This window comes from Schistosoma haematobium, chromosome 5 (genome assembly GCF_000699445.3).
Source record: "Schistosoma haematobium chromosome 5, whole genome shotgun sequence".
Classification (NCBI taxonomy): Eukaryota; Metazoa; Platyhelminthes; class Trematoda; order Strigeidida; family Schistosomatidae; genus Schistosoma; species Schistosoma haematobium.
The window spans coordinates 20,289,667-20,314,515 of NC_067200.1; the positions used below are offsets into that span (position 1 = coordinate 20,289,667).

General features: G+C 36.7%; 1 protein-coding gene across 1 annotated transcript in view; it reads right to left on the reverse strand.

Annotated features, from left to right (window-relative positions):
- Positions 1 to 24,849, reverse strand: part of MS3_00000737 (uncharacterized protein) — a 96,124-nt gene that overhangs the window by 31,198 nt on the left and 40,077 nt on the right. The window contains exon 5 of the mRNA XM_051208391.1: positions 285 to 341. Coding sequence (XP_051065139.1) covers positions 295 to 341 — 47 coding nt within the window. The 3' untranslated portion in view covers positions 285 to 294. The remainder of the gene's footprint in view (positions 1 to 284; positions 342 to 24,849) is intronic.

Genomic DNA, 24,849 nt, shown 5'->3' on the forward strand with positions numbered 1-24,849 from the left:
GATAGATAGATAGATAGATAGATAGATAGATAGATAGATAGATAGATAGATAGATAGATAGATAGATAGATAGATAGATAGATAGATAGATAGATAGATAGATAGATAGATAGATAGATAGATAGATAGATAGATAGATAGATAGATAGATAGATAGATAGATAGATAGAGTCTGATTATTTCTTCCTCAGCTCAGTCAATCTTTTCTATAAAATTTTATGATATCAAATTAATATAACATGAATTGTTCACATTCAGCCAAATCTATTCAAGCTTCCACTTACATATTTCATTCTAATCGGTTACGACACTAGCAAGTTCTGATCGGAACCGATATATAACTAAAATAACATACAAAATCTGACTATATAAATTGTAATAAAGTTGAATAAATATCAATATCAATGGCTGACGGTTCAATGGTGTACATGTTAAGTGTTCGGACGAAAAGATCGAACTTCTTATGTTCGACTCCTTCTGACGTGATAGTGGATACGATTTCATAAAGCGTCCTATACTGGAATGAAATCGCTATTTGTCACTTTCAGACTTTGAATAAGGGTCTAGGTAATGATCAGTTCGTGACTGACACTATGAAAATACAAACACTAAAGTGAATGTTTTGTTATTTTAAAATATAACATCAAATCAACTGAAAATCTCATGTTTACGTGTTACATGAAGATCTACGATTGCGACGAGACTATAATTTATGGACAACCTTTGAGCAACGTTAAAGTGACTTTCTGAATATCCGCCTACTAACTAGAACTAAATGACGGTTATAAACCAGTGTGGAGATTAACAGCTAACATGGTCTTGCATCAGAGTTTCCAATTGACTACCGCTAACCGTCTCATATATGAATATAGTGAACATGCTATCGAGTCATTAAACTAGTACTCAAATTGTTACTTGTTCGATAGAACTTGACCAAGTTTGAGACGAACTTCATGCAAATAACAATAGTCAATACTCAATGATTAATTACTTGTGGAGTAGAACTGATGGTAAGACTATAATTTATGGACGACCTTTGGGAAACGCTGAAGTGGTCTCAAGAATATCCACCTACTGACCAGAGCTAAATGAGATTGATAAACCTGTATGAGGAAATAGAATTGTAGTTTACAATTGATGCTTAGAGGTTAGGAATTAGATTTAAGGGTTTTTCATCATGAACTGATATTAGTTAAAATGCCAAAACTCTATTTAACCAAATGGATGAGTGAATTTCGCGCCAATATCCAAGACCTTTCATCGTAAATCTGACTGGTTTGCTCATAAATTGTAGTCTTAACAAACTTCAGTCAGTCACCCAACTACAACGTAGGACCAGGCACATATATGCATTGGTCCAAGTTGCCATACCTCATTAACACAACAACTGGGATCACCGGGTAAGTAATAGTGAGGTTAGACTTAGGGTATTGGAGAATCATGGTAAATCAGTTGATGAGGTTGTGAATCTTCATCGACTGAGATGGTTGGGACACGTGTTACGTATGTCTGAACACCGATTACCACAACGTGCAATGATGACCGGTGTTGGAGATGGTTACCAAACTTATTCAATATAAAACTAGATTAACTTACATAAATCAAAATTTAAATAACTGATGTGTAGATTTAGAATAGTCAACCAGCTCAATAGTTCATCAGTATCTGAATAAGTAAACATGTAGTTCATGTTAGAAAATGAGCAAATACCAGTGAAACTCTTTAATCACTCCTACAACATTACATCAAATGATACTAATGAACAGGATGGTTTAGTCGTGGAGCTTTCATCAATCTTCTGAATGCCATCATCAGCACAAACTTCAGATAGAAGTGATATGTTCGGACTTCTTCCCATATGATTCATAGCTTATCCTGTAGACCTCAATGTTGAATAGTTCTTATAGTTCTAAAGAACGATGAAAGCTTCACGACCAAACCATCCATTTCTGTACTGTATTCATGAAAATTAAACATGATTAGTGTCTAGTTATCTTAATTCTGTCATAAAATATGATAACAATTGTTATCATAAAACATTTTCACTAGTAGCCACTATCCATCTTTGTTTATAATGTTTGTGACTTAAGGCAATACAGATGGTGGAGAAGATTTGTATCTCAGGTGGATGATTTTGATGGAGTTTTGTTCTCTGAGCTGGATGGTTTGGTCGTGGAGCTTTCATCTTTCTTCTGAACGACATCATCAGCAGCACAAACTTCAGATAGAAGTGAAGTGTTCGAATTTCTCCATATGTGTTTCACAGCTTTTTGTAGATGAATAAATAAATAAATTGTGCCGACTGCGAAAAACACTACATCGGACAAAGCGGACGCCTACACAGACATCAATTAGCGGTCAAACGCCATGATATTTCACCACTTATATCAATACACGTGGACAACTACGAACACTAATTTCATTGGAAAAATGTGGAAATCTTAAACAAAGGAAACTCCAAAAACATCAGAGAATTTTTAGAAGCCTGGCACTCAGATCAATCAGCAATCAACAAGCATATTGAAATCAATCCAGTTTATCAGCCAATCAGGAAAATCATGCACAAATATAGGAACAAACGTCAAACCAATGGGAGACGCAATCAAAACAAAGAAGTAAACAATGATAAATTTAAGGTCCATAAGAACCAATCAACATCGAGATGCACAGAACAAGCTGTGAAACACATATGGAGAAATTCGAACACTTCACTTCTATTTGAAGTTTGTGCTGCTGATGATGTCGTTCAGAAGAACGATGAAAGCTCCACGACCAAACCATCCAGCTCAGAGAACAAAACTCCATCAAAAACTTAAGGCAATATCGAGCAATCTGAACAGGATGCATGTATGCCAACAAGAAACTGATCAATTACAGTCCCTAACATCAATGGGCAGATGTAAGTAAAAAACACCAAGTGAATTTAAGCTTCAGCCCAATACACAAACAAGTGACTATCAAGACTCAATAGCTAAGTGGATATCGTGATGGTCTTTGCAGCAAATAGTACTATGTTCGAGTCCCGGAATGAAGATCAACATGGGATGCCGTTACATCCGGTTGACGAGTATCAGATGGGATGATGATTTCAAAAAAGTGAACGCAGCTTAGCAGCAAAATATATACCTCGTTGATTGAGTTGTTTAAGTTCACCACATATTTCTTGGTTGTATTCAGTTCTCACATCTGTTTAAATACAAAATTGAATGGTAAGATTTACAAGTTTCTATCTTGAAACCTAACTGTATATTATAATAGAAATAATGACGAAAATGATAGATCAGTGTTGGGCCGTGGAGATGATTAAGATTTTGATTGAGATCATGAACCGATTGATGTTAGACCACTATTGAAAACCTGGTAGCACTGGACGGCCGCTTTGTCATATTGTGAGACTCCAGAATGGACAAGCGGTCTAAAACTCCAGACTCAAGAGTGCTCTGATCCACGACGTGGGTGTGAGTTCGAATCCCAAATCCGACACATACCTTGAAGAGTCCCACAATAGGACAAAACGGCCGACCAGTGCTTCCAGGTTTTCAATGGTGGTCTAACATCAATCGGTTCATGATCTCAATCTACAAAATAATCTATCTCATATCTTTTATTAATTCCCTATGGATCTGGTACATAATTTTAATTGTTAAGAATGAGTTTTCTATTTATTGATATGTTAAGTGTTTCACTGAAGTTATCATCAGTAAACTATGGACCTATTATTTAGGGAAACAATGCATCTGTAAGGCATTGAAGGAACCAATATTCCCTTTGAGATTTGAAATTGTGTTACTCAAACTCACGTGTTGAAATGATACCAGTGAAATATTTAGAGAATGACAACTTCTCATATCATGAAACTAGATGCCATAAATTTGAATCCCTCAAAGAAGTACCAATCGCTGACCATTGTCGACTACAAAAATAAACATCTTACTTTTGTTAATATACACGTAGATGTTTTATGAATAATATTTCTGTTCCAAATACCCTGGTACGGCGGAGGGTTAGGGGTGTCCGCTCTCCCTCTCAAAATGCTCTCACATGGTCACGCGTAAACAGACACTGGCAGGATATTCCTGTTCACTGCCTTCTCGCGGCATTAATGTAGTTTACGAAATTGAGAGAACGAAATGCGAATGTCCGGCGCTTTAACTTGGTTGGTGGATATGGAGGGTCCGTTGTGGAAAATGGAAAACCCTGATTCCAAACCAAGTGTGCAAATGGACTCCAGTATCCTGAGGAAACAGAAAGTGTATGGACCTATGGTTGGTGACCAGGTATTAACCTCTTAAGAAAAGCACCTGCTTCGGTTTGAGAACCCGGGCACTATCACAATCCACACACAAATCAAGTGACTGTGTGACGCATATGTATTCGGTGCCCGCTTTTGTGTCAATATTTATGTATTCAAATAAATAAATAAAATGTCTACATGATGCAAAACAATCATCTTTGATGTAACGGGATGAACAAATCATATATGAAATAAAATGTATCTAATAGTGAACAGAAGAGAAAACGAAGGGAAATCAGTTGGTGGATGTGTCACTGAATTTTCATGGTTTAGATGAAGTTAGACATTCATACTGTTGGATGCTGAACAGCTCAATGGTCTAGAGGTTAAGCATTTGCTCGGAAGACTAATAGATCCTGCGTTAACTTCTCGCGACGAAAGATCGTACATGGGCACTGCTCATAAATCCCACAATATGACGAAATGGACGGCCATCCAATGTTTCTAGGTTTTCCATGATGGTCGAACTTCAACTGAATCACACAGAATAGAATTCACCACTCTACATCAACTTCATTGACTACGAAAATGCATTTGATAGCGTGGACAGAACAACACTATGGAAACTTCTTCGGCACTACGGCGTGACTCAGAAGATAGTCAATATCATTCAGAACCCATATGATGGATTAAACTGCAAAATAATGCATGGAGGACAGTTGACAAACTCGTTCGAGGTAAAGACCGGTGTCAGACAAGGTTGCTCACTCTCACCCTTTCTCTTTCTCCCGGTGATCGGCTGGATCATGGAGTTGTCAACATCTGTGGAGAAGCACGAGATATAGTGGACATCTAGGATGCAGTTGGACGATCTAGACTTCGCAGATGATCTGGCCCTTCTATAGCAAACGCAACAACAAATACAGACGGTTACCTGTGTAGCAGCCACTTCTGTAATATTAGGTATCATCATACACAAAATGAAAAGCAAGATTCTCCGATTCAACGCAACGTGCACCAATAGAATCACACTTGACAGAGAAGCTTTGGAGGATGCAAAAACCTTTAAATATCTGGCCAGCATCATTAATGATTACAGAGGATCTGATGCAAGAGCAGCATATCTACAATTGAAGAACATCTGGAACTCAAAGCAAATGTCTGTCAACCAACACCAAATATAGAACTCTCAATACAAATGTCAAGATAATTCTACTGTATGGGGTGGAAACATGGAGAACTACGAAAGCAATCATTCAGAAGATACAGGTGTTTATTAACAGTTGTCTACACAAAATACTTCAGTTCCGTTGACCAGACACAATTAGCAACAACCTACTGTGGGAGAGAACAAACCAGATTGCAGTGGATGAAGAAATCAGTAAGAAGCGCTGGAAGTGGATAGGTCACACATTGAGAAAAGTACCCAAATGCATCAGAAGCCAAGCCCTCACATGAAATCCTCAAGGCCAAAGGAGAAGAGGAAGACCAAATAACACACGTCGCTAAGACAGATATGCGAAGAATGAACAACAATTGGATTCAGGACAGTGTAGGTTGGAGAATGCTTGTCGGTGGCCTATGCTCGATTGTTCGTAACAGGTGTAAGTAAGTAAGTAAGATTGAAATTATGAATAATATCCACACAACCTCCCTTCTGATATAAATCAGTTCACTTTCATTTCAGCTAACATCAAACCATCATGATAATTGAATATTTCCTATAAAACACAACAGAATGTTTAAACTAACTTTCATAAATTATTCTTTCATTGTTATAACATTCTTTTATTTGAAGGGATTTCGGATGATTTATATCTACATAGTTTATAAATAGAAATAATCAACAACTATTTGAATAAAATTAAAGCATTACATTTACATAATATGAAGATAAGCTTCATTTCATAATGTGTCAATTGAAGTTAGATCGTCATTGAAAACCTGAAAGCATTGGATAGTTGTGTTCATCCTAGACTATGGAATTCCTTAGCAGTCAACATCCATGATCACGAATGTAGAACTGGAACAGAATTAAGGACCTATTGATCATGTACGCGAATACTTAACCTATTGACCATTGAGTTGATATTCAATAGTGTTACTGTTTAACTTCAATCAGTTCATGGAATTGAACCACCGTCCATCATTGCTTACTAATGACTGTCTCCGAGAGCTATTTCATGGAGTTCTAGTGAGAATCAATGACTAGTGGAGTTCAACCGGGTCAGTTGTGAAATAGCGACTCACTGACGACAATGGTGAATGATGGCACAATTTCAAGAATTGGTTGAATTTAGATACAGTTGGGTGCCGGCTGAGTATTATTATTATTATTTAGACACATAAACATTGGTACAAGGAGGCACCAAATAGATATGTGCCACACAAATCATTCGATTTGTGTGAGGGCTAGGATACTGCGTGGGTGCTCAAATCGAACAGGTGGTTTTCTCAGGAGCCACACCCGGAGCCTTTGACTTCAGGAAATGTATTCCCATGGTAGCCGGTGACCAACGATTTCACCACATGCCATCTGTTACTTCACGATGCTGGAGATCATGTGCACCATTGGCTTGGAATCAGGGATTCCCAACATTCCTAAGTGAATCCTCCATATCCACCATCCAATGCTTTCAGGTTTTCCATGATGGTCTAGCTTCAATCGACTCATGAATTCAACTAATGAAATTACTAAAAATCTCCACAAACCCCTTCCTTCTCATTCTAATATGAAATATTCATTCATTACAAGCACTCACCATACGTTTTTTCCATAGAAATCATGACATTTACAAAGTCTAAGATATTTACAAATGAAATAGATAACATACATCAATTAAATTAAAGTGTATTGGATTCTGTGATACACTACATCTTAATAAAACAATATGAGGACTTCAATTCATAGAAGCATCATTAGATGGTTTGCTTTCTTGTTTGTCTGCTTGTTTGTTTGTTTCTTCATCCTCTTTTTCCTTTCTTACTGACCAGTATTCTTTGGAGTATAGTTGGAATATGAATAATTCAAATGTCATTTTAAAGATGTATAATTATATGGATATAATATCCACAAAACGCCTTCTGACATGAATCAACATATGCTCACTAGTGACTGTCTCCAAGAGCTATTTCTTAGAGTTCTAATGAGAATCAATGACCAGTGGAGTTCAACTGGGTCCGTTGTGAAATAGTAACTCATTAAAGACAACGATGGATGCATCGCTCAATTTCATGGATTAGTTGATGTTAGACATTCACACGGCTCAGTGGTCTAGTGGTTAAGCGTTCGCGCACGAGAACAATAGATCATGTGTTGAAATCTCAAGAGACAGAATCGTGGATGCGCACTGCCACTGAAGAGTCACACACTAGGACGGAACGGCCGTCCAGTGCTTCCAGGTCTTCCACGGTGGTCTAGCTTCAATCGACTCATGATCTCAACCATTGACTTAGATAGAGTTTTGCTCTCTGAGCTGCAATCAATCCTATGCAAACCGAAAGACGAAACGACAAACGAGGAAAAGCCAAACATCAACAATAAAATAAACTGTGCCGACTGCGATAAACACTACATCGTACAAAGCTGACTCCCCTTCATCATCTTCAGCTTCACGAGCATCAATTAGTGGTCAAATGCCATGAAATGCCCCCACATATATCAATGCACATGGACAACTGCCGACACACATTCGACTGGAAAAATTTGGAGATTTTAGTTGGAGGCGATTCCAAAAACACCAGAGAATTTTCAGAAACTTGGCACTGAAGTCAATCAGCAATCAGCAAGCACATTGAAATCGATTCAATTAATCAACCAATCAAGAAAATTATGGACAATCACAAGATCAAACATCAAACCAATGAGAGATACAACCAAAATAAAGAAGAAAACAATGACAAGTTTGAGATCAACAAGAACCAATCAACATCAAGATCTACAGGACAAGCTGTGTATCACATGTGAAGAAATTCAAACACTTCACTTCTACTTGAAGTTTGTAGTGATGATGTTGTTCAGAAGAACAATGAAAACTCCACAACCAAACCATTCAGCTCAAAGAACAAAACGTCATCAAAATCATCCACTCGAGCTACAAATCTTCTCCATCATAACAAATGATTGAAAATGTGTGTAGTAGATGTAATTGTTAAAACATGAAACCTGAAGAATTATCACAACAGTCATCAAAATAGTATCTACGATGTTACTCAATGTCTGTTGACCGGATAGTATCTGTAATAATTTATTATGGTAGAGAATATCCTGGCTTCTAGCTAAAGAGAAAATTATATAAAAACGCTGGAGGTGGTTAGGACATACATGATAGAAATGATCAAACTGCATTCATTATAAGGTGATTCTAAACTGGGAATCCCAAAAGGAAAAGAGACCAGAGGGATATCAAGGAACACACTGTCGAATATACAATCTAATCAATAATGGGAAAAAACAATCAGATTGGTTATTATATAATGCAATTTTTGCCAAAAACAAAATGACACTGTTTTTTCTTTGTAGTACAAACCTGGCATAATTTCAACACGATATTTAATCCCTAAACGTTTGCTTATACAGTGTATATCTATAATAAACAATATTATTTGAAGAAAAGCCCATCAATATTTGTGTTTAATTAGACGTACATTGATCCAATGAATGTGGGTTTACACGACTTGATTGGATGTTCTCATCTAAAAAAACATACAAATCATTTGAAATTTAATATGCAATAAAAATAAATTTCAGAAGGGGTTATTTTATAGATATTACAGTTGAGATCAGAAGTCATTTGAAGCTAGATCATCATGGAAAATTTGGAAGCACTGGACAGCAGTTTCATCCTGTTGAGGGACTCCTCAGCAATGCTCATCCATGAATTTTTATATGATCATATTTACTGATTCCAGTTTATCAAGAATTCATTCAGGAAAATCTTTTTATATGTTGATCTATTTGATAAATTAAGTGATCTGATCTGATCTAGTCTGGTCTGGTCTGAACTATTCTCTTGTAAAATTGAGAGACTAATAAAATAAACTTAGGGAACTGTGAATTATTTTACAATTTATCAACATGTTTTCATTATCGGAATGAGCGTGGTGTGTGCTACTTATATTGACATAAGTACTATATAACGCTAGTCAGGAATAGAATATCTGACACCAGATAGTTTCGAAAACCGAGAAGGAAAGAAAGGGAACGGAAAGTAATTGGTATGGAAATGCAAGAACAATGAAACCTTAGACAATTAATGAACATTTTACAAAATGAAGTATTGGAGTATGGTGTTTATATTTAATCAAGTAACTCTGTCATTTTGACATGATGTTAGTCGCGAACAAAAGGTCGGCCAACAGAGAGACAAGATTAGCGAATAGTAAAGAATGGAAACAAGATGCAATTTGTATGAAAATGCAAGAACAATGAAGTCTGAGTCATTTTGAGTCAATCGATGGACATTTTGCAAATTACGTATTTACTATTTAATTGTTAGATTTTATTAACAAGTCCTGTAATTTTGTGTAAAATACATTCCATTGTCCCCACCCGTGTTTTTGTTCACTACACTAGTAGTTAAATTGATGAATTGATTTAAGCTAGACCATCATTGAAAACATGTAAGCACTAGAATGCCGTTTCATCCTAGTTGTGAGATAGTTTCTCACTGAAGACAATCGTGAAATACTGAGGATTGAATAAAGTTACACGTGAACACCGTTGGATGCCAACTGGCTCAATGGTCTGCGCGTAAGACCGATAGGCATTGGGATCCAATCTTATGTTGCGGATCATAGATAGGTCGTGCTGAGGAGTCCTATACTAGAACAAAACGACCATCCAATACTTCCAAATTTTCAATGATAGACACTCCATAAATTGATTCATATTGTTCATAGCAATTTTAAGCACATTACTGATTTTATGAATGATTGAAAAGAGTTTCGATCAGAAATTTGTTATACAATCATCAGGAAATTAAGATTCAGTGTACGCTACATTACTATGTTCATATGATATAACAGATGAGACTATAAATGATGGACGATCTTTGAGCGATAGTAAATGTTAGGTTTGAAGGTAACACGAGTTCACTTGATGTGTGAACGAGAACAAAGACTCAGTAACCAAGGCCATTGGGCCAGCTATTGATGCGTCCTAGCCTCGCTAACCAGAGGAAGAAGCCCAATCTTGAAGTATGAAGTATATTCCGCAAACAGCCAGAAACGAGCAATAACAACAAACACAATTCAAAACGTATACATGCAGTCCGTCCTTGGGAAGAGTTGCCAAATAACATACTAAAAGACGCAACGGACTAATAACACTTAAGATATTTTCCAAGTGTGAAATACGACATGAAGATGACAAGAGCGCTTTTGGTGCGAAAATAAAGAAATTCAAATTTTCTAAATGAAATTACAAAAGTTGGTCTTCTTCCAAGTGGGTTCTGGGGATCTAACATCCCCAACAGTTGAGTGGCCTTGAGAGTGTCCTCCTAATACCCAGGAATAAATTAGGGTTATAAACATGTATGAAGAGTTAAAATTATGATTTGTAGTTGATGATTAGGATTAACAATTAGATTTAGAGTTTTCATCACGAACTGACACCAATTATCATACCAAAAACTCCATTTAACCAAATAGATGAATGAATTTCATACAAAAATCTAAGACTTATCATCGTAAATCTGACTAATTCGTTCATAAATTATTAGTGTTGCCATGTCACATAATCCATAAAGATTAATTTTACCAAATATTGATTTCACTGGTTGAAATCGTAAGTCAATTGTAGCTAGATCACCATGGAAAACCTGGATGCACTGGACGACCGTTTCGTCCTAGTATGGGACTACTCAGTGGCAATGCGCATCCACGACCTCACCTTTCGCTGGGTTCGAAATCAAGACCTAACGGTTTCGCACGCGAGCACTTACTCACTAGACCACTGAGCCGGCATCCAAAGGCGTTAATGTCTAACTTCAACCAATCCACCAAGTCGCGCCACCGTACACCTCTGTCTTTAGTGAGTTGATATCTCACAACAGACCTGGTTGAACTCCACGGGTATCGAGTTTTCACTAGAACTCCGGAATATATCTCTCGAATTCAGTCATTAGTGAGCAGATTATTATTACCAGGAGGGGTTTTGTGGAGATTTTAGAAATTTCACTGGTTTAAATTATGAGTCAATTGAAGCTAGACTACCACGGAAAACCTGGAAGCACTGAATGGCTAGGTTCAATTGACTCATGATTTCAACCAAAGAAATTTCTATAATCTCCACAAAACCCCTTCTGGAATCACTTGATGGCTAGGTTCAATTGACTCATGATTTCAACCAAAGAAATTTCTATAATCTCGACAAAACACCTGATAAATACTGATTTACTTTTACGTATGATAAAATGAAAAAACATTTCATGAACTAAACAATAACTTACCAAATATTGATTGGATACGGCGTCTACAATGTCTTAATAATTCTATACGTTGTTGAATAGATTCTGTAAATTAGTTGTTAAGAATATTTATTCAACAGAGAGGGGTTTTGCAGATATGATAGTAATTTTCAATAGTTGAAATCATGAGTCACTTGAAGTTTGATCAATGTGAAAGACCTGGAAGTACTGGACAGTTGTATTGTCCTACTTAAAGGACTCTTCAACAGTGAGTAAAATTCAATGTTATCAGGTTTTTCATAACGATCTAGCTTCAATTAAGTGATGATCTGAACTATTATTGTTTAGAATAGTTATCAATGTGTTGATATTCGGTTATTTGTCATTCATATCGATATTGATGAATGGTTAGATTATTTTCGTATAAGGATAATTTCTGAATAAAATCATCAATTCAAACTTCATTTCTATCTGGAATTTGTACTGATGAGATCGTTCAGAATAACAATGAAAGAATTAGTTCTCACAACTGATCAAGATATTCTAGTAGTACCTTAATGCAGAATATTAGATTGTCACCATCTGTGCTATCGTTCACTAAAACATTACTACTACTGATGTCATTATAGCTAATATTGCTACTATTACCACTGCTACTACTCCTACTACTACTGATAATAATAGCACAACAACAACTACTACTAATATTACCGATACTACTATCAATACGGCTACTACTACTAACAATACTAATTCTACTACTACTACCACTACCAACACTACTCCTACTACCAATACTATCAACACTACCATTACTACTACCAACAATACTACTACTACACCTACGACTACTGCGGCTTCTACTACAATAATCACTACTACTGCTACAACTACTATTGTTTGTACGATTTCAGTGCACAATATTTCAGAAATGAAAAATTCGAAATTCACTTCATAATCTTATTTGATTTTAAAGTCTAATGTTGAAATATATAATATCCAGTGGATGTTTCTAAAATCAGTTTACAAATATATGTTGATATTACTAATCATATGTAAATCTGTTTAAAAGTTTAATAGTTAAACAACGTCATCAACGAATATTTACCTTTTACATCTTTTATTTCATCGAATATCATATCTCTTTTCATATGTAAGTCTATCAAAAAAGCGAATGACATTGAAATGATTAAAGTTCTTTATGGTAATAAAAATATGTATTTGTCAAAATGCATTAAATCTTATATAATCGAACTTAGTAATATATAAACTACAAAAAATAATAATCAGTTTAAGGGGTTTTTGAGATTGTAAAGTTTTTGATTGAAATCATAAGTCACTTCAAGCTAGAAGTTAGACATTACCACAACTGAATGCCGGCTCAGTGGTCTAGTTGGTTAAGCGACTGGCGTGAAGCCGAAAGGTCCTGGGTTCGAATCTCGCCGGGTGTGGGATCGTGGATGCGCACTGTGAGGAGTCTCACACTAGGACGAAACGGGTGTCCAGTTCTTCCAGATTTTCCATGGTGGTCTAGCTTCAACTGATTCATGATTTTATTCGAAAACGAAGGATAATGTCTTACAGATATTTGTTTTTATAAACAATTGACATTAGTAATCAATCAACATAAATAGATAGTAGATATAAAGATGATTGATAGCTAATAGTGGAATTGGGAATGAGAATTTCGTTCTTTTTGGAATTATCAGCTAGATATACCTATATCCCAGTGTTAATGTTCATTTCAGGGCTTGATACTAAGTGAATAATATGATGACGTGTAAAGCGAATGGTACTAGGTTGAAGTTTCAAAGTGAATATCAACTGTGAGATGTATATATATATATATATATATATATATATATATATATTTGACAAGTCTCAAATAGAACGAAGCACTCATTCCATATGTCACTGCTAGCTGTCATCCGCCTCTACTTATAATACTTGTGACTGAATGTAATATCAAGGTAATTCGCATAGGATGTACATATATACCAACAAGAGATTGATCAATTGCACGCTTTAACATCAATGAAAAGACTCAAATAAACGATATTTACCATGTCCTGTAGACTCATATAGAAATAATAGAAGTACATTAAGAAGTAGTACAAATGAATGGATCATATTCAATATTGTAGTTTCATTTATTATTCTTCTTCTTCTTTTATATCATTTCAAAATGATGGTTAGTAGAGATAATTACTTACTATCAATATATCCTATTTCTGATTGGAATAAGTTTCATTATACATAAATAATTAGACAAACTAATTAATCGAAATTACGAATATGTTGGTAAGTTTCAAAAGTGACCTCAATAGTACACTACTGTATAGATGGTGCGATTATATGAATCTAGACAATATATTTTTGGATTATTCGGAATGTGTTGTATATCATTTGCAAACTACATAAATCATAAAGAAATTGGATCCATATGAATCTGTTCTATTCTGTACCATATTTATCAAGCGTATCGGTAGTAGTAGTAGTAGCAGTAGCAGTAGTGGTATTAGTAGTAGTAGTTTTAGAGGTCGTAGTCGTAGTAGTAGTAGTTTTTGATGTTTTTGTCGTAGGTGTAGTACTAGTAGTAGTAGTGGTAGTAGTTGTAGTAGTAGTAGTAGTAGTAGTAGTAGTATTAGAATGAGAAGGAGAGGAATATGAATATGAATATTTGTATTTGTGATTTTATTATGGTTATGTGCCCACACCTGTGCAGATCCCTATTCATACTGTAGTGTGTACTACTGATGTCGACAGATTTACGTAGTATATCTCACCAACCGAAAGTGAATTTCTTAGTGGCAGATGTTGAGAAAGTTGAAGAAAAAAGAGCGAGAAGAGAGATAAATTGGTATAGAATCGAAGGAACAATCAACTACAAGACGATTGATGGATATTTTGCAAATGAAGTATTCACTATGTGGTTCTCAGATTTTCAAAAGATATAGTGTAATTTTGTATCAAATTGTATTCGGTTGTCCCTCTGTCTTATAATTAGGAGTACTTGAATTCTAGTAGAAACTAAGAATTCTAGAAATAACGCAATCTAACCGGGAAATGTTAGCTGAGCATGTAAGAACGTATTGTATCTGTCATTTCAAATCCAGCGGTCATCAAGTATAAAAGAATCATTAGTTCATACAAACATTACACCGTCACAGGTGTCCTCGTCCGCAATATTACCAAAATTTTGTTCTTCATTAAAGATGAGATTTACAGAAAACATGGAAATGAATTGATCTCCCAGAAATAAATGAAGTTAAAAACACAAATTAGTAAAATGTTAATTTCACTTGGTGTTGTTTGCCTATATCTTCCCATTGTTGGCTAGGACTGCAATTGATCGGCCTCTGATTGACATATGTGCATCATCTGTGGATTGCCTTGATATTGCTTTAAGTCACTAGTTTTGTAAGAAAAGATGGAAAATGATGGCTAGCAGTGGAATAGAAGACGCAAGTATCATCCTTTTGGGACTCGTCAGCTGGTTGTACTTGCATCTCACAGTTGATGTACACTCAGGGACTCGAACCCAGTACCGTTTGCTTCAAACTGCATCGCGTTATTCACTTAGTTATTGAGTCCTGATAGACAAGTCTTTGTGAAATTGGTATTGTGTACTTGAATCTTCCGATTCATGTTTTGGACTGCAGTTGATCGGCCTTTTGTTCACATATCTACACCCTGTATGGACCGAATCACCGTTATATTTCAAATTATATATTGGTTTCGGCCATTTAAAAACGTCAAGTAATTGTCAGCAGTAGTTGTAAAAATGACTGAGGAATCAAACTAATGATTGTTATAGCAAACCAATCAAGAGATGATGTTAGATATCCATGAAGAATGCCTTCGTAAATCATCTATGCCTCATGTAACAAACTGTTATTTGAGAATGAAATATTATTATTATTAAATCACATGAAAATAACATGACGGAATTTGTATGAATTGACAATCTACTAGTGGTTTCATAGAAGACAACTTCCATTATTGACATACTTATAGTTATATAATATACATTGGTTTTCGGGAGAACCGGAAACCATCCAGACTTTCACATGACAACCCGAACAGTATAGCTCAATCCCGTTTAACATTAGAGCCAGACACCGCCCAGACTTAACCCAAGCGGTGCAGGCCAATCCTATTTCGCCGGAGAGCCATACACCACTCACGCTTAAAAATGGTAGCCCAAATAGTACGGTTCAATCCAGTTTCCACGAGAACCAGACACTGTCCAGTCTTAAACTTCATAATCCGAGAAATACAGCTTAATCCCGCTTGACCGGAGAACCAGACACCGTATTGGTTATAACGCTACAATCTGAATAGTACAGCTCAATCCTGTGACGCAACCACACATGTACCAAGAACCCTTGTGGACCATTCGCATTATTCATATACACATTCATATCACATGCATAATTATTCCGGTCAATGATCACGTGAATCAATTATGCACAGCATGAACAACCGGGAGTTGACCTATTCTGCTTACATGACAGTCAAACTCAATAATGTTAGTAATGGCGACATGTCTTACAAAGTCACTTGAGAACACTGAAAAGCAACTACCAGTATGAATGAAATCGGTTAACCAACAAACCAAATTTGAGCAAAGCTTGCCAAATTATTGTCCAACCATCCACAGTGCCAATAGCAAACCTCTAGTCTCATAAAAGAACTTCAACTGAACATAGCTGAACAAAGTCAATGGTAAATTAAGTAAAGCCCTGTGAAACTCATTAATCGTTCATTCAACATTTTCTGAAGCATCAACAACAGATCAAGAGAACACCCAAAAATAACCAAAAATTACTCCAATTTAGGAGTAGTTAAATGAAGGATATCACTGAAATATTGATTTGAATGACAACGATCCCGCCCCATGGGATCCCAAACCAGGACCTATCGGTTTCGCGCACGAACGCTTCACCTGTAGACCAAGAAACTGTCATCCATTGATGTCAATATCTGACTTCAACTAATTCACGGAGTTGTGTCATGGTAGATGAACTCCATACGTTTGTGAAACTGCTTGATCAAGCCCTCACTCGCACTGATCTTGCACGTACGAACACATCTGCACCCCACTCAGACATCATAGGCTCTCTCCATGTCTAGACCAAAATGGACTTGAAGTTCAGTTTGCCTTATTTTTCCTACTTTGCAGTTGAATTAATTACTTTTTCCACCCCATTTCTTCACTTGAAGTAGACAGGTAACTCACTGGACCTATCATTACTGTTAAACTAAACTCGGTCGATAAGGCACACTCACTACCACTCTAAAAAGTCAAGAGGACCGCACAATCGGCTGCTTACTACCAGTGGTCTTGCATCTATGGAACCTGTTACCAATCAACTGGTTAAGACAACAGAAAATAACATCAGCACCAAGTTACTGTGAGTTCCTTCCTGTTTATCCTGTATTAACTGTTTACTCTTCTGTACACTATGTTGACCAGCAATTAATATTATTTCTCCACTCTTTCCCTTATCCACAACTCATATACTTCTATACTTTTTCCGCCTGCTTAAATAAACAACTATCCTACATTATACCCTTCTTAACGCATATACTCTGTTTGGCAAACTATACTTTATACTATAGTCAACAGAGGCACTGCATCGATGCTTTACCCACAGTCCATAGCTTGTAACTGCCTGATAAGCTTGTAAAATGGTACTTATAGAAATAGTGCTTTCCAACAAGTTGTGAAACAGAGGATTGTGTGAGGTATGACGTATATACAAAAATAAACCTAAGTGAGCCTAACATCACAAAAGGAGGGGGTGGAGTTACTGACCAGCAAGCATTGATGGTGAGGGCGATAACTTCAATCCACCCGTGTTTGTGGGGACAGAACATTTTGTATGTATCAGGCTCTTTATAATTGAGAATAAGACAGTCAATCTAAGATATAGATTGTCTTCCTACGCTCACCACTCAGATTCATGTTTCCAATAATATGCTGGATTAGCTGTTCTACTAAGACAACCTATAACATGCTAACTCGGACTTTTACGCTAGGATTGCGTGGCTGACATCGGATGGACAAAAAAAAGAAAAGAAAAGAAAAAAGACAATAAAAGATATAGTCACTAGTATTCTTAACACTTCACCCTCTATATACACACCCTTCTAATAAACCGCCTCCCTTGTACCAAGTTTGACTTCCCTTCCTTCATGTGAGCTTACTCTAACTTGTTAAACATCACAACTCGTTGTTCTTTATTAGTACATCCTCTAATATGGAGCCTCTGACTTCACTTCACTCTAACAAGACATTATATGAATTTATTCTAATTTATTATACCTCTGTCCGTTCTACTACACAATGTTAAGCAACCTTTGGCGTTCATATCCAAGTGCCTAGCTGCTCTTCTGTTTCTCTTTTTTTCTCCTTCAGAATCTTGCTCTGAGGGCACAGCTATGAAGCTTCTGACGTTTGGAGCAAACTTGACGTACGCGTCCTCTCAAGGTCACAGTTTACAGCAAGCGCTCTACGATTTCACTTTATAACAACTATAAACTTGATAAGTTGGGAAGCATTTTGCGAACCAACAAATGTTGTAATTAATAGATCATGCCTGTAAAAACGGTGTGTACCTGCACATGCAGAAATATATTATTATTATTATTATTTTATTAGTGTAGCTTGAGGTAATCAATTCTGATGACAGTTCGCCATAAGCTCTGACTCAACCAGTTGTGTTCGAGTAGAGAGCCTTTACAAGGTTAATGTACTTCTTTGGTACTCCTTTCAATGACAAACACTGCCATAGAACCTCACAACCAACAGAGTCGAATTCCGCCTTAAGATCGAGACATACTACAATTGTGGGGAGCCTAAATATGTGTCTGTGTTCCAGAACCTGACGTAGTGTGAATATCTGATCTATACAATCACGTCCAGGTCGAAAATCAGCCTGATTTTCTCTAGTCTGTTCTTCAAGAGCTTCGGTTAGGCGTCGAAGTATTATTGAAGCTAATATTTAAGACACTATATTTGTCAAACTGATTCCTCTGTGATTGTCACAAGAGGACTTTTGTCCTTTCTTATAGACTGGCACAATCAGTGATTGAGACCAGTCAGATTGGATTACGTCCAGTTCCCAAATTCTACCTAAGACCTCGGTTAATCTCATTGCTAATACTGGACCACCATCCTTAAAAATCTCAGGTGTAAACCTGTCATCGCCTGCTGCTCTTCATCGCTTCAGATTTCCTATAGCTTTTTCAACTTCATAAAGAGTCGGAGAACCTAAATTAACTTGCCATTCAGGTTGACTAGAGATCGTGAAAAACCGAAGTGTAGCTGAAGGCCAGTTGAACTGATCCCTACAGTGTTCTGCCCATCATCACTGGGTGTTCCTCTACAGCAGCCTTTGTCTTCTAGGCTTTAAGCAAAATTTCTGACTAATGTGCGTTTACCAGCTCCCTGAGAATATCTTATATCCCTATGACAAGCTAGTATGAAAGGAATGGTTTTTCAAGCTGGATGCTTGACGTCACAGTATCACTCTCGGTCTTCCATACTTTCCACTATTATTATCCTAGCCATCTAGCTGTATTAAGCCTATTCAGTTCAATGGTATATTCCGGATTAATACTTATTGAACACTAGTGTTTTTATTCCTGGGTAGTCGAGCTGCTGGAAGCAACAGTTATCATATTAATGAAGATCAGTTTCGTTTCTCGGAAAATAAAAACTACGAAATTGAGATATTGATGAGTAAAGAAAAGACGATGCAAAAACTATATCCGAATCTCACACTCATCAAGGACGCTCCGAGAAAATCTGGCAAGACTTCTTCCGGTGGGAGGAACAAGATTGTGCCAAGTTTCCCAAGGAACATGGACCCTGATTATGCAGCCCACAATATCGAAAAAGGGGAATTTTCTAAAGCAATTCTTGAATTCTACGGACATATTGGTCCAGAAAGTGGTTCAACATGCTAAAACGTTCTGGGATTCTAGACCCTAACTACCGTAGGTATTCTTCTACCCTACATTAGTGATGGAGGCTGTCACGAGGCTTTTGGTGCCAACAGACACCAGTTATCAACTAGAATCCACCTGCATCTGGATAAGCCACATGGTATAAGGATTAGGTACGAAAACAGATTAAAACTGACAGTTTCATTTGTGGAGTATCAGCAATAAGGAAGAACGTGTTTCGAGCAATATAGAGTAAGACATGAATGTGTGTGTTCTCGTCATGTCTCTTAGGTCCTATCTTCTAACTTGTTGCTTGTTTCTATCTAGTCCAAGATATCTCTATCTATTTTGGTGAGAAGAGGTAAGGTATCTAATATCTAATTCGGTTGTGGCATGAGTCTAGGCACTCCTATGTGACGGACCTCACAAATCCGAGACGAGAACATTGCAAACCAAATGAACGTGAGATGTTTTTCTCATTTGATCTCTGTAAGACGATTGGTTTCAGCTCGTTCGCTTCTCCAGCCTTACTTTTAATCGTTTGCACAATAAATTCACGTCCTGACGGCGAAACTTTACTACTATCAACTACTTATTTAACTGGACACTCATTTGTTTGACTTTAACCAAGACAGATGTTCTCTTTTCTTCCCATAAAAATTCACTATTGATTGTGGATATTGATAACTCAACTGTGGTTATATCTGTTATATATGTTGATTTGTATAATTACCAGTTCACTTTCGATGTCGATCATCATAGAATTTTGTCAACCATGTAACAGCCATTCCCGTCTGGGTTTTTTCATTGAAAAGAGTATCGCACAAGAGTATTTCATAAATCAACTGAAAAACAAAATACCTCATTATATTCACTTAATATATTGTAGAATGTGGCTTTTTTTTGGTTATGAATCTTGGTCTGTTTGAAGTTTAATAAGTCTGATTTCTATTTTTATTTTTGTTGTCGTTATTATTGTTGTGAATAGTGAAGTGTAAATATTAGGTCATATAAACATAAAAATGAAGCACGATTTCAGCGCGTGACATTTCAAAAATGAGAACTATGAAATTCCTTTCACAATCTGATTTTCTCATAAAGTGTAATGTTGAAACAGAACGTTTTCAGCAGATTATTATAAGAGCACATCATAAATGTATGTTGATGTTTCAAATAGTTGTATGATATTTAATTTACAGTATATTACTACTACTTTGATGTGCGCTACTGACATCGACAATTATAAGTAGTATTTATCACAAATAAAAAGAAAGATATCTTGTGGCAGAATGGTGAGATGCTTGAAGAAAATCGAATGAAGACAGATTATGATTGACACCGAAGCAAAGGAACAATCCTGTTTGAGTCAATTGATTGACATTTTGCAAATGAATTATTTACTGGATGGTTCTCAGATTTTACTGATCAATTCTGTAACTTTGTACTCAAATACATTCGGTTGTCTTCAATGGTGTTCTCGCTCACAACACTGCTACTACTACTCACACAAATAATGTAATCACTGAAACGTTGGTAGTGTGAGTGGCATTAGTAGTAGCCTTCGCAGTGCATGTGGTAGTGTGACTGGTGGTAATACTACTAATATGAGTAGTAGTGTTGATGGAGTGAGTAGTGATTTGAATAGTGGTCGTTGTAGCAGTATTGGTAGTTGTGTGTGGAGTAGTGTGAGTGCCAGTTGTAACGCCAGTGGCATTATTATTAGTAGTAGTGAAAGTTCTACGAGAAGCAGTGAAATCAGTATCAGTAGTAGTGTGGGTTATGCAGTCAGTACTAGTAATATAGGCACTGGTGGTGGTAGTGTGAAAATTAGTGTAGTTTAGTGTAGTAGCAGTCGCAGAGTGGGTATTATCAGATGCATTGGTAATAGTATCAGCTGTAATGGCAGTATCGTAATATTAGTGTGTGTAGTGGTATTGTTTGCAGTAGCAGTAGTGTGAGTAGAAGTATGAAAATGTCATTAGCTATAGTAATAGTGGGAGTAAAAACAGTGTTAATAGTAGTCGATTAGTAGTATATTAGTTGCAGAAGTGGTATGAGTGGTAACAGAAGCAATAGTAATAGAGTGGGTAGTGTTGTGAGAATTAGTAATGGTCTCATTAATGTTAGTAGTATTTTTATCATTTATATTAGTAATAATGCGAGTAGTAATTGCATCAGTCGTAGTAGTAGTAATAGTTGAACTGTGAATATTAGTAATAGTTTTAATAGGACTAAATTGAGCATTATTAGTCGTAGTGGTTGTAATGAGTGCGGCATTTTGAATGATACGGGTCGTAGATCCAGTTTGATTGGAAACATTTAATGCTGTATTATTACAAATTGTAGGAGTATTGTGGGAAATGGTGTGAGCAGCAGTAGTATTATTAATAGTTATTTATTGGTACTAGTAACGTGAGCAATAGTATTGGTAGTATTGTTGGATTTACAGTGTACCATGATATTAATACTGTTCTAATAACAGACCTAATCCTGAAATGGTAGATTTTTCATTATATAACTGCCTAATCTATAACATCTTACGTGGAAGTTACATCATCGTCTACACCAACTAATTGCATCGTAACAATTACCAATACATGATGGACAACAAGCTTAGGCTAGAGATAGAACAATATATTTAATTTGAATAAAAGATATAAAGTAACATTTAACAGGGACCATGCCTGCAAGACCGAAGTACGCCTCACTCACTCAAAGCACACGATAAACATATCCACAATTAACCACCGAAATGACCAGAATTGATGCAGTCGAGTGGATAGACTAGCATCCACAGTACCTTAACGAATACCCCGAACCGTGCCGAAACAATGAGAAGTGAGTGTAGACAAATCAATCTGTTAATACAAGCTCGTGATAAAGATATTGGATTTACATAGCCTCACCAAATAATAGCTGTACATCCAAAATTGAGATCGGATTAACTAGAGAACTCTTGTACACTGAGGCTAGTAATGAAAAGTTGGCTTCCCTCAATCATTAACTTTAACTGTTGCAGCCTATTTTGTTTGTTGATGTTTGTAAGTTCGGCGGATTTTCAAAAAGCTTCTAAGCTTTTCCTATCATTTTGTTTGTGAGGATATTGCGTATCAACTACAGCAAGTGAGATCACATCGAGGTTTCTATTTTTCCCAATCTAGTCTTCATATTTTCTGTTTCACAGTCATCTGTGTTTGGATGTAACTAATGTAATTTTACAGCGTGATGAGATAATTTCTGGAATTTGATGCTTCTGGCACTGCCTTTGTCAGTACTAACTTCCACCAAATAATAATAAAATGCCCTACAGCCTCAACATTATCTATCAAATAATATAAGTCTTTGTTTATATGTGATCGCACATCGGTGTTCCAGTTTAGATGGGAAAAACCGGAAAATAATAAATTCATTTTGTCTTTATCTTAATGATCAGAAAGTTTCACGTGTAAGCATTACTACTATGCTAAACTCTTCTTCAAGCAAGAAGGTAGGAGGAATAGTTCAGGCAGTTTCTTGAGTGCTCAGGTTCTAGAATTGACGTCACCTTAAAGAAAGAGAACTCAGTAGGGAATATGCACATGAAAACACAGTCAAAATACAAGTTGGGTTACGAGACTGAAAGTCAAGAGTGGTGGTGATCTGTGGATTCAGAGAACATAATGAGTGCAACTGGGGTATCATGACGAATCTCGCTCTTTACCACACCGTTTCCAACTTCAGCTCAAGACTGTTATTATTATTGTTATTCACAAACATCTTATGGGTACATAAGTGTTGTGAAGAAACCATTTCGGGAGGCACTCTCGATGACCAATCACCGTTGTAGTGGCAAGGATACTCATAACCGTATCGGGTCAACAAAAAGCGAGAGCAATGAAATTAATCTATTCATACACACCCGCTTCAAAGTTATTGGAAACAAAAATCCCGCGCTCTATTTAAAAAGAACAGTGTGTAACAGTATCAAAAATCATTACGTGTGATTTTACTAATGCAAGTTTGTTTTTCTTATTGCAGGACAACAGAAAATGAACGTACTAGAAGAAGAACAAAGCTTGCGCAAACTAAACCTGCTGGATGATGAGTAAAACTATTTTGTAATAGACTTCCCTTTTTGTACTTAAACCGCGTAATTCAATTTCTAATATAGTAACCGGATTAAAATCATCATGTATGATGTTGTTAATAGATTTTGTTTTCTTTCTATTGCAGGGCAAGCAAGAATAAATGCTTTAGAAGAAGAAGAGCAAGCACTGCATGCACTAAACTTACAGGACGACTCATAAGATCGTTTTGTAAAATAGCTCCCTTTTCTGTACATATCCCGCGAATATTAATTTTTAAAAAAACGACTGATGGTCTCCATTCTGTGTTCTCTCTGTGGTGTGAAGTGTTCAGTTAACACTGTGTGTGTTGTGGCTTTAGGTCTTCCTGCCTTCCAGTGACTGCTGATTACACGTGTTACAACTGGTGATGGAGGTGCCGACGGAAAACGCGATGAGAATCTAGACGAATTCCCTCTGATTTCAATCAGGGCTGCTCTCGGTTCAACCCCACGCCAGCCGCCACTGCTCGAAATGTCGTCAGATTACTCCGTTTGAAAATTTAAAGTCACAGCGTACCTTCAGACAGTTCCATTGACCAAACATTTCAACTATCTCGTTTTTTATATGAGCGATGAAGCAGTGCGCAGGGCTATAGAGAATGCTTTTGCGGCCAGTAACACGCTCTCACAAAACTGGAGAATTCTAGACGAATGTTTTTCCATGCCCGTAGACACCCAGCAGGTGACAATTCAGTTTTTATCACGCCACCGGAAAGCAAGCGAGAGTCCAATAGACTATCTTCATTCCCTGCAGCAAGTCGCAGTATAAGCATTCCCTCGTTTAGTTATGATGGGACGAGAGGAATTAATACGCTCACGTTTTGTCGAAGGCCTGTTGCCCGGACCACATAAAAAATACTTTCTTCAAAATCCACCAACTGATACGTCTGACGTAAAAATAACAACATTACGCTTCCTGGCCGTTGACAAACTGATGAATTTATCCAATGCACATTCATCATCAGTAACGACTGTGGAACGAGCTACAAAATCTAGTGGCCTGTACAGCTGCCAGACTGCAATGGCTGTGACCGACCTTTCCGGCCGAGGTGCTATCTGCGGACAGTCAAATTTGAGGTGGAATAAACAACCAGCATGGGGCAACTACAATGGGCGTCAAGCCGAATGTATATATTGCAAAAGGT